Raw genomic sequence first — 10756 nt, forward strand, 5'->3', positions numbered from 1 at the left:
CCTTTTAAGACATTTCTCTATATAGAAACTTTTTGGCATAATGTTTTCTTTAAAATTGAGTCAAGAACCTTAGGGTTCTATTTAGAATCTTTTTTTTCCAAGAGTGCACGTATATGAAACCATTACACCAGACTGCATAATACATGTTTCGAGCATAACTCATAACACATTTTGCTTGCTTAAGTAATATAAAATGTCTTTAATTGGTATGCATTAAGTCACAACATAGATCAAAATTTGTCCATTCAGTGTTTTAAGAATAAAATCTTTGATGCAACCTAACTCGAGTTTTAAAACTGCTTCCTAAATGTAGGGAAATTAAAAGAAACCTATATCATTTACACTGAATTTATCTTATTTATCTTATTTACATGCATGTATGACATTCATCATTAATTCAATATATGTGTATGAGAAAGATGCTAAACAGTATCACGTTTTTTTATTTATTTTATTTATTTATTTTTTTACTTTGTTTTAAAAATATCCTCCTTTACTGTAATCAACCAGTTGTTCTTTGCCATTGCTCTAACAAGTAATGTGATTGACACATCTAAACTGACATAAAAATGTTGGGAAATTATTACAATATGTTGAAACTTAATAAATACAACACCATAAAAAGTCTAGCAAAGATCACAAACAAAACAGGTTTGTCCTTATGATTAAGCCAATTCTAATTATTTTATAGAATCAGGACTGTACTGACTATACGTAAATGCTTTTGTTGACTGCACGGCTACCTGTGTCATGTCTGATAAACGCACGCCACCTGGTTTCCCGACAAGAAATTCTTCTAGGAGTGCGCAAAGGTGAGCAAAGACGCAGGTGAACCCACCTTACTGTGACGAAACTCGGTTGAAATCAACAAAGTAATTCATCATAAGTCTAAATGATATTTGTCCACATATGCTCGACCGCTTTATTTCAAAACAGGGTGTGCATGATCCTTGTGTGTTTTTGTAAGATTGATTTTAAGACTTAAAGACAGCTCATGAGGCCCCGCCCCCTGTAGGCATACCCGGAGGTGAGCTGCTATATTAGACAGCTGAGCGCCCGCTCGGGATGTTAAGTGCACTTATCTGCAGCAGGTACAGGTCCTGTCACTCTCACACTTGGGATTGTGTTTGACAGCGCCGCGTGGCTATTCTAGCTCTGAAGTGACTTTTTTTTCTCGAGTTTTTGGGGAACTTTTTCAGCAGAGAGACTTGTGGGAACAGTTAAAATTGTCACAAAGTCACGTCTGCAAATGAAGCTGGAAGTTTTCTGTGGGGGTCACTACGACTCCAAGCCCGTGGAGCTCTGCAGCGACGCAGAGGGCAGCATCCCGTCTCCGATGTCTGCGGAGGAAGAGCTGGGCTCGGATGGAGACTGCGTGGCGCACAGTCCGGCACCTGTTCCTCCGGGCGCTGAGAGCAAAGGCAAGCCCTATACCCGGAGACCCAAGCCCCCGTACTCTTACATCGCTTTGATTGCCATGGCTATCCGGGACTCGGACTCGGGCCGTCTCACTTTAGCCGAAATCAATGACTACCTCATGAAAAAGTTCCCGTTTTTTAGAGGCAGCTACACCGGCTGGAGGAACTCGGTGCGCCACAATCTGTCTCTAAACGACTGCTTTCTGAAGGTGCTTCGGGATCCTTCCAGACCGTGGGGCAAAGACAACTACTGGATGCTGAATCCGCACAGCGAATACACCTTTGCGGACGGAGTGTTTCGTCGAAGGAGAAAGCGCATCAACAAAAAAACAGGCAAGGAGCCAGAGGGGCCGAGCCAAGCTGCTGCAGTGGACACCAGGGACTCTATCGTTACGCCTCCTTCCAGCGCCAAGTTTACGAGTTCTTTCGCCATTGACAGCATCCTCAGCCGACCTTTCAGGAAAGAGGAACGCCCCGTTCACAAAGCTGACACCTGGCAAGGGGGAGTGGACATGTTGCCTTATGTCATGCGGGGCTCCCCTGTCGCTCTCACTCACACGCAGGTGCTTCGATCCTACGGGTCCCCCGAGGACCCTGCCATCAGCTACCGTCACCAACGAGACTTTTTCCCTTTCCAGCTGACATCCGATTGTCTCTCGATCCCACACACCACAGCAGTAGCACCCGTGCCAGCGTCTGCATATAGCCCGTTCAAGATTGACTATTTGTTGTCATAATATTGGGTGGGTCTTGGGTGGGGAACTTCGGCACTTTCTGAGCACTTGTGACTTGACAAAGACATTTTGCAAAACACATTTCATCCGCCTGCATAAATCGCCTTTTGGTAAATCGTTCGGAAAGTTTTATGCAAAATGAAAAGGAGTGAACACAAAGTTGTGAACTATTTAATATACTATTTTTATTGTGCTACTGAACGGTTGTGTTGTTCTAAGTTGTTTTCAATGTATTTATTTGTCATTTGTGTTTAAGTGTGTTGAACCAGGTGCCTCAAACGATTCTTATAAAAGTAAAATAAGATAGGCTTGTATTCATTTCAGATTTACTATTCAAGATGAACTATTCGAGAGACAAACTCAGTTTGAGTTCTTATATGAAAAGTGAGGCTCCTGCATCAATCTCGTTAACTGGAATTAATGTATATGTACTGACAGAATGCATGCACATTTTATATTGAATAATAAAACATTCTTTAAAATTAAACACGAATTGATTGATCAGTCAATTTTATCGTCAGAGGTTTTCAAAAGATATCCTGTGAATTCTGTCATGTGTGCAAATACTAAGATTATTGGTAACACTTTACAATAAGGTTCATTAGTTAACATTAGTTGGCTACATTAGTTAACATGAAGTAATAATGAACTGCACTTATACAGCATTTATTAATCTTTGTTAATGTTAATTTCAACATTTACTAATACATTATTAAAATATTGTTAACATTAGTTAATGCACTGTGAACTAACATGAACAATGAACAACTGCTTTTTCATTACCTAACGTTAACGAAGATTAGTAAATACATTAACAAATGTATTGCTCATGGGTAGTTCATGTTAGTTAATACATTAACTCATGTTTAACTAATGAACCTTATTGTAATCTTACCAGTTTATTTTCTCAAATCATCATAAAATGTAGATGTTATAATGTTTTCAATAACCAGTGAGTTTTATAGCTGTTCGTGTTATAATGCACTTAATGTCTGGGCGCCTCTGATTGTTTTCACACTTCCCATTTGTATCCTTAAAATTAGTACAGTATATCAATAGTTGAGCACGTTGAGAACGTGGCAATTTTGAAACTTTGGTGAAAGACAACAAAAACAAGATAAAACAGCTTCAATTTGCAGAAGCTGTGAATATTGAAATAAGATCCCAGTGGGACGCAGGATGAAAAAGTTCCATACGTTGCCACGAGCTGTCCACGGTCCTGAAGATAAGACGACATCACTCAGTTTTCAAGGCCAAGTACAGTGATTTACCTACTAAGATATTAAAAGCCATAAGATGCTTAATTTGTAAAAATGAATCTTTCCTTGTCCTTCTCTCAAGCATGCCCCTTAAACATATGTCAAATACTTTTCATCGTGTTAAACAAAATCATGTTGAACAAAATTGAGTTGTTATTATTAGTAATATAAGTAGTTTTGTTGTTTTTATTATTGTTGCAGATTCGTTCGGTTTTTATTTTATTTATGTATGTGTTTATTACTTTTTTAATCAGTTCGATATCTTTATCAGTATCGTACAGACTCTGACTTTTTTTGGGGGGGGTGGGGGGGGGGGGGGGGTGTCCTTAAAAGCAGACCGATTTGAGGAATTATGAATCCACGATCAACTGGCGAATTAATGAATTAAGCAGTACAAATGTGAATATTAGCATTCGCGTACACAGGAGCATAACCCACATAAGTAAATCAAATGTCCATGTATGTGAGTCATTTATAGTGTCTACACTAAATAAATTACAGTCACAAATGTCCTTAGTAAAATAATTGAAATTGACATCATGACACTCTCGTCAAACCACTACCTCATGGCAATCTTTAAAATAAAAAAAAAAAATAATAAAAAAAATAAAAAATCGACCTCAACTTCTACGTATTATGTTATGTGACGTCAAGAGAAAGTCATTGCCACCAGTCAAACTGACAAGGCCTGTTGCCATTTATGGTGTTTTGAAGGGCTATCAACTGGAGAGACTATACTGCAACCTACAGGAGGCAATGTATAATATATCGTCTACTACCCTACATAACAGCACAGTACAGGCAAAAGTATATTTCAGAATCAATATTTTTATAATCAGATTTCATTCACAAGATTATTACAATCAAATTTCATTCACATGTTCAAATGACATTATTTTATAAAAGATTGTGGACTACATTTTAATAGGTGTCCATATTTGTTTGTTGTTCCTTTTTTTACATATCAAGATGAAGATGCAGGGGAAATTAAAACCCACGTCAGCAATTCCCTAAAGAGCGTAATCTTTGTTATTATCGTGCAGTTTATTTGTTTGATTGAAATTTAAACAATTGCTGAAGTTGTTGGACTTGTGAGGGGGAGAAACATTCGTCATTCGTAGGCGCCTCGAGAACTCGGTGCTTTGTTTTTTTCTTCGCAGAGTTTCCCCGAGAGCGGACACAGATATATTTAGCAATTCAATATTTATATTTTCTGCTCAGAACTGAAAATATCCGTCCCCCGAAGAGCCTCTTGTCACGCGGAGAGCAAAATCCTTTAATATCGACAGCTCTGACCAGTGCCAATCAGCATTCAAATACGGCCTCCCAGGCTCGACGTCAATTTGTTGTATCCCTTAGTCAAAAGGTCACCAACAACAGTAGAGGAATCCAGCAGTCTAGTACAACAATATTATCCCCACAACGAGAGGCTGTGGCGTTAAACCTTCAAAGACTTTCACGTATTTTTCTTTTTGCACCGAGTACGGCTTTTTCTAAGCCAAGCGTGCATCCTGAACGCAGCAGGGATAGTGGGTTTGATGTTGCCGGGAATTTTTGGGGCGATTATTTTCTTTACCTTTATTGTTATGACGAGGGCTGATTTTATCTTTACATCCTTTTGTTGTCTTTGATAAAAATGTGAGGCTGCTTGTTTCTGCCTATGAGACATGGTCGTGAAAATTGCCTTCGGAATCACAGCATTCAGCGCGTGTATTCATGACGAAGCCAAAACTGCAGTGTAGGCCTGATGTTTAAACTTTAAGAGGCTCTCACCAGAATCGATTATTTTACAGAGTAAATAAATAGACACACAGAGAATTGTTTTAAATAATCACTGTTATGTGCAATGATAATAAAACAAAGTTCGTTAATTATAGAACCGACTATTTAGTAAAGCATAAAACAGGTTGTCGTTGTTATTATTATTATTATTATTATTATTAATAGATTATTAATCGGCATCGATTGTTAAGTTTGTTGGAAATTATTAATTAAATAATTAAAATGAATTCAAGTGACTTTGGACATTTTTTTTTTATTATTATTGTTTTTCTTTCACGATAATCATGGATGTTGCTTTGCACTGGAGATTTTTTCGTATGGCCAATTAAGCTCATTTTCCACAATTAATTAGTTCTCCTCTCAGGGGGGATGATCGGGGTCCGGGACGGTAAACTGACACTGCGCTGTGTGTGGTATCCGAGCACTGGCGCAGCGGCTGATGGAAAAAGCCTGCTTCCACTCATGTCAAAATCATTTATCCAGAACAGCCCTTTACAAGAACTTGTATACACTTGGAGAGGGACTTTTTTCGCCCACCCCCATCATGCTTAACTTGACGAGATGCTCAACCAGGTCACTGCCTTACGCGCTCACATTCTTCTCTCTTTGACGAAGCAACGAACTCTTACTTCGCACGTTATACGGCTGTTCTTTCGTTGGTCAAACGCGCGAGCAATACGAACGCGCCACTCACTAGAAGTGCGTTTTTTATTTCAGCCTCCCATCTATTAGTGCCAGAACTCTCACCAAAACACGCCATTAATTACTGGAGGTCTGACAGCTTTCGCCCCGGTGTTTGGCGTGTGGCGCTGTTGATTGAAATGTCGGACTAGGCTTGATAAATGGCGTTATTGCGTGTATTTAGGTTGTCAGAGGGGAGGTGGGGAGTCTCTCTACTCGGACTCTGCACAGCCTCCTGCCAGACCGATAGCTGGAGGTATGCCAGACATGGAAAGGGGTGGGTCTCCACAGTTTGAGGAGATTTCTTGGAGGAATTTAGTGGGGATCTAGGGGGCAGAAAGAGATTTACGAATTGATAGGTGGTCGCGTTTTGTTTGGCCGCACGTCTTTGCGCCAGAGGACTCTGGAGCATTGAGTTTCCTTCTCTTAAAGGATTAGTCCTCACGATGGCCACCAAGAGACTAAGGAGGGGTCGCTACCCTGGCGACACACAGCTGGTGGCTTCAACGAGGAGCGCGTCCTGCGAGCAGAGCAGAATTTTGGCACACTGACCTCGGCCGCCTTGAAGAGTCATTGGCTTTTAAGGGAGATTTTCTTGGAGTACCTATAGTTTTCTCCTTTATTTTATAGCCTGAGGTGCTTTTGACTGAATCTTTTTCAAGACTGATCCTATCGTTTTACATTCATTCAGCTTCCTTTAGGCTGCAAGGCTTAGCAATGACGACTGAAAGCTCTCAGCAGCAGCTTGACCCGCCGCCTCCCCTCAGATCCAGCCCGACATCCAGTGGTATGCACTCGGCGCTTCAGAGCACACAGACAGTGCTGGAGAGCACAGCTGCGACCGGTAGCAAAGGCAAAAAGTCCAATTCGGGCATGAGGCGCCCCGAAAAGCCACCTTATTCCTATATCGCTCTTATAGTCATGGCGATACAGAGCTCTCCGACCAAAAGGTTGACGCTGAGTGAAATTTATCAGTTCCTCCAGGCTCGCTTCCCGTTTTTTAGAGGTTCCTACCAGGGCTGGAAAAATTCTGTCAGACACAATTTGTCTCTCAACGAATGTTTCATCAAACTTCCCAAGGGCCTCGGGCGGCCGGGTAAAGGCCACTATTGGACCATCGACCCCGGGAGCGAGTTCATGTTCGAGGAGGGCTCTTTTCGACGCAGGCCCCGCGGTTTCCGAAGGAAATGTCAGGCTCTCAAACCCATGTACCGCATGATGAACGGAATCGGCTTCGGCGCTTCCATGCTGCCGCAAAACTTTGACTTCCAGTCGCCCTCCTCGTCCCTGGCCTGCCACGCCAATGGCTATAATCTGGACATGATGACCAACGCGGTGCCTGGCGTTCACGCGGGATACGATGGCCTTAGTGCAGGTCATCATGTCTCACACATGTCACCAAGTCCGGGCTCCACGTACATGACGGCATGCCAAGTCGCTTCCAACGGCGAGTACGGCCCAGACAGCAGCAACAGCCCGCTTCACTCACCCCCGGCGATGAGCGGCTCTCTGGAGTGCCATTCGCCGTATGGAGCCGCCTCGGCACATTGGGCTTCATCAGGCGTGTCTCCTTATATTAAACAGCAGCCACTAACTTCCAGCAGCCCGACCTCCTCTGGATTACACTCGAGTATGCCTCCGTATTCTCTGGAGCAAAGCTATCTCCATCACAACGGCAGAGACTCGGCCGACATCTCAGGTAAAGCCGCCACTGCATAGTCTTTAAAATGTCTCGGTTTAATATCTGCATATAAAGTTTATCAGGATTTAGTGTGCCTGCTGTTGTTATAAATAAATAAATAAATAAATAATTAAATAAATTTTCGTTTAAACTAAGAAGCCTGGCTAAATGCAACATAATATAAGCACGCAAACATATCGATGTTAAAATCATGTTTGTATTCAAAAAGCACTGTTTTAACAATTTAGCCTAGCCTATAGGCCCATAGGCTATATTTTGTAACATAGCGTATCGATTTGCTTTTAATAAGCTATAGCCTACAATTTATTACAATTATTGTTTTCGTTATAGCTTACCTATTCATCGATATTAATTTACAATAATAATACAATATAGTATTTAAAGAATGGGTAAATTCCTTGAGCCAGACCTACAATCACATCTGTACTGTACAATCATTCTACTTTTTATTCCCTCAAATTAGGAAAATTAAGTAAATTATTTTCAGAGGCCTACAATGTTTTAGCCAACGTGTTAAACGTGTTAAGGGCGCGTTTAGACAGATTTTAATAATTAATTTTTGTGTGTGGCAATTCAAGTTGATTTTCTTGCAATGCTGTTTTGGAGAAACAGTCTAATTAGGAAAATAGCAAATGTATGACGCAGAAGGCCCTATTGCGCTGTTTGGGAATTTTCTTTCCATCATTTTTTAAGGTTACGAAAACAATGTCGTCTTTGCCAGTGGATCGGTAATGAACACGCACATCCCTCGATAGGTTCAGTTTAGTCAGTGCGGACTGTCTTACATGTGAAGCTTTGTATGAGGCTTAGGTGATTAAAAAAAAAAAAAAAAAAAAAAAAGTAACCTAAAATCATTTAAAAAATGTTAATGAAAAGAAAATGTAACAAACACGTCGTGAATAATTGCTATAATTTCATTAATGCGTTAAAACAAACGCATTAATGGGTATTAAAACAAACAAACAAAAAAACAAAACAACAAAAAACAAAAAACAAACAAACAAACAAAAAAAAAAACAGTGCCATTGTTCTTTAAAGACTGACATGGCGTTGAAATGACTAGAATACATCATTTGTGCCGGTAAAGAGCATGTCTTTTAAACATAAAAAAAAAATATTAAATTGCTGTAAACTGATAGAAAGTATAAACTCGTGCATGCGCTTAAAGACAATTAATGACAATTAAGCGTACTTTCGTTGGCGATATTAATTTAGCAATATATTAATAATTGTCTTTCTTTTTTTTTTTTTTTCTTTCATTTTCGTCTCTAGGAATGTCTCGATACCAAAGCCACTCATCGCCAGTCTGTGACAGAAAAGACTTTGTGCTGAACTTCAACGGTATAACGTCGTTTCATCCATCCACCAGTGGATCCTATTATCATCATCAGCTTCATCATCACCAAGGAGTCTGTCAAGATGTAAAGCCGTGCGTTATGTAATTTAAACTATGACAAGCAGGGGAGGGGGAGAATAATACATCTAAAGTACGGACTGAGCTCGCAAGTTACGAGACTGTGTGTGCTTGATGCACGGTTCTCTACGAAGAATAAATAAAATAAATGGAAGACGTGAAAGTGAAGCCGCTTATCTCTCAGTATTCACTGAGAGAAACCATGAAGGAAGAAATGAATTGATCGGAACTGAGGACTCCAGAGGGAGCGAGAGTGTGCTGGAAAGTTTATGAAATATATTTACTATATTGGAAAAACCTCGAAACATCTGCAAATAAATAAGGAGACACGTTGTTTAACAAAACGGTTTTATTCCAGTCCATAATCAATAGCCAAATCTCTTGTATGAATTCAATAAGGATGAGAGGGCAATGTGCTCAATAAGTGAGCATAATAAAGTCGTAGTAAAATTAAAACTTGTTATTTTAGATGCACTCAGCAACACCACGAAATACAGAATTTACAGTTCAGTGGTGTGGGATTTGATGCGTGTCGCAAACCCACTTGAATACAAATTATCTTATTTGTCTAAACCTTATGTGTGTTTCTTTTTGACAGCTCTTCGATGATTCCACCTCTTATATTTTCAGGGGTGAATGTGTAGGTCTGTGGGTAATTTCCTGTGTAAAAGGAAAAAGGCCTACGAAAACCATAATAGAATAATAATGATTGCACTTTTGTTAGTTTAACAAGTTGACAAAACATTTATGTACAGTACAATAAAACGATGTATTCTCAAAAACAGTAGGCTAAGTGTATTTATTTATTTATTGCTTAATTTTTAAATGAGTTAATTGTTTGTCTGGATAAAAAACGCAAAATATTTGAACCATCAGTATTTTAGTTTATTGTATTTATTTATGCAATTGCCTTTAAAATTGTACATTTTAGAAATAGGAATATCTGGCTTCTTCAGAATCAAATACGCACTTCAAGAGTAAAGAAAACGTCCTTCTTAGATTGTTGTAAAATAAACAGGTAGTAGGTAAAAATGGATACAAGATATAATAAACGATGAAACTATACGACATTAGACAACATAACCTTGACAAAGTAAGTCACACTTTTGACAAATTTATGACCAATTTAATCACAGTAAGTTTAGTAAAACTCGATCGAAGGCGCATCTACGCCATAATACATACTTTTATCAGATAATAAATAAAACGTATAAAAGCAAATTTCTCAATTAAATCTCAAACTCAAGCACGGAATTCGAGTCCCATAAAATCAGAGACAATCAAATAAAAGCGGGGGCCATTTCATATAGCTGAATTTGATTATTACTCGAATTATCAACGAGCAGAAAGAATAGAGAACGTCTCTAAAGCGCGTCGAGGTTTTCTCAGCTGAATCCATATTGCTCATATAGGCCTATGCAGAACTAGCCTACTTAATTTTTAAAAGTTAAACGTGGTGCAATGTCGCCATCTACTGTTACATCAAATACTGTGAAATGCAAATACAAATTAATTCATAATAATGTGTAATCATTAGATAATTTTTGCATTGGCCTTGTAAGTAATAGGTTTAGGTCGATTTATATATTGAAGCTTATTTAAATTACTTTGTGTATATTATTGTCCCTCAAAATAATACAGAACTAAAACTAAACATTTTCTAATATTATTGTGAGGGGGAAAAAAAAAAACACTTTATTTTACAGTGTCGTTGTTACACGTTACATGTAGTTACTGTATTAATAACTATAAATTATGCATAATTA

General features: G+C 39.0%; 2 protein-coding genes across 2 annotated transcripts; both read left to right on the plus strand.

Annotated features, from left to right (window-relative positions):
- The first annotated feature begins 1047 nt into the window (after positions 1 to 1047).
- On the plus strand, positions 1048 to 2639 carry foxq1a (forkhead box Q1a). The gene has a single exon (XM_051876864.1). The coding sequence runs from the start codon at positions 1250 to 1252 to the stop codon at positions 2153 to 2155; it is 906 nt and encodes a 301-aa protein (XP_051732824.1). The 5' UTR covers positions 1048 to 1249; the 3' UTR covers positions 2156 to 2639.
- Positions 2640 to 5780: 3141 nt separating this feature from the next.
- On the plus strand, positions 5781 to 9772 carry foxf2a (forkhead box F2a). The gene is made up of 2 exons (XM_051876731.1): positions 5781 to 7573; positions 8849 to 9772. Exons 1-2 carry the CDS (start codon positions 6592 to 6594, stop codon positions 9016 to 9018), a joined length of 1152 nt encoding a protein of 383 aa, XP_051732691.1. The 5' UTR covers positions 5781 to 6591; the 3' UTR covers positions 9019 to 9772.
- Positions 9773 to 10756: the final 984 nt, after the last annotated feature.

Source organism: Ctenopharyngodon idella, chromosome 2, assembly GCF_019924925.1.
Source record: "Ctenopharyngodon idella isolate HZGC_01 chromosome 2, HZGC01, whole genome shotgun sequence".
Lineage (NCBI taxonomy): Eukaryota > Metazoa > Chordata > Actinopteri > Cypriniformes > Xenocyprididae > Ctenopharyngodon > Ctenopharyngodon idella.

What these genes read in the sequence shown, in the direction of transcription:
- foxf2a (XM_051876731.1), top strand. Translation starts at nt 6,592, where the DNA reads ATGACGACTGAAAGCTCTCAGCAGCAGCTTGACCCGCCGCCTCCCCTC. An exon ending in AGACTCGGCCGACATCTCAG is followed by an intron (nt 7,574 to 8,848) that starts GTAAAGCCGCCA and finishes TTTCGTCTCTAG; the next exon opens with GAATGTCTCGATACCAAAGC.
- foxq1a (XM_051876864.1), top strand. Translation starts at nt 1,250, where the DNA reads ATGAAGCTGGAAGTTTTCTGTGGGGGTCACTACGACTCCAAGCCCGTG.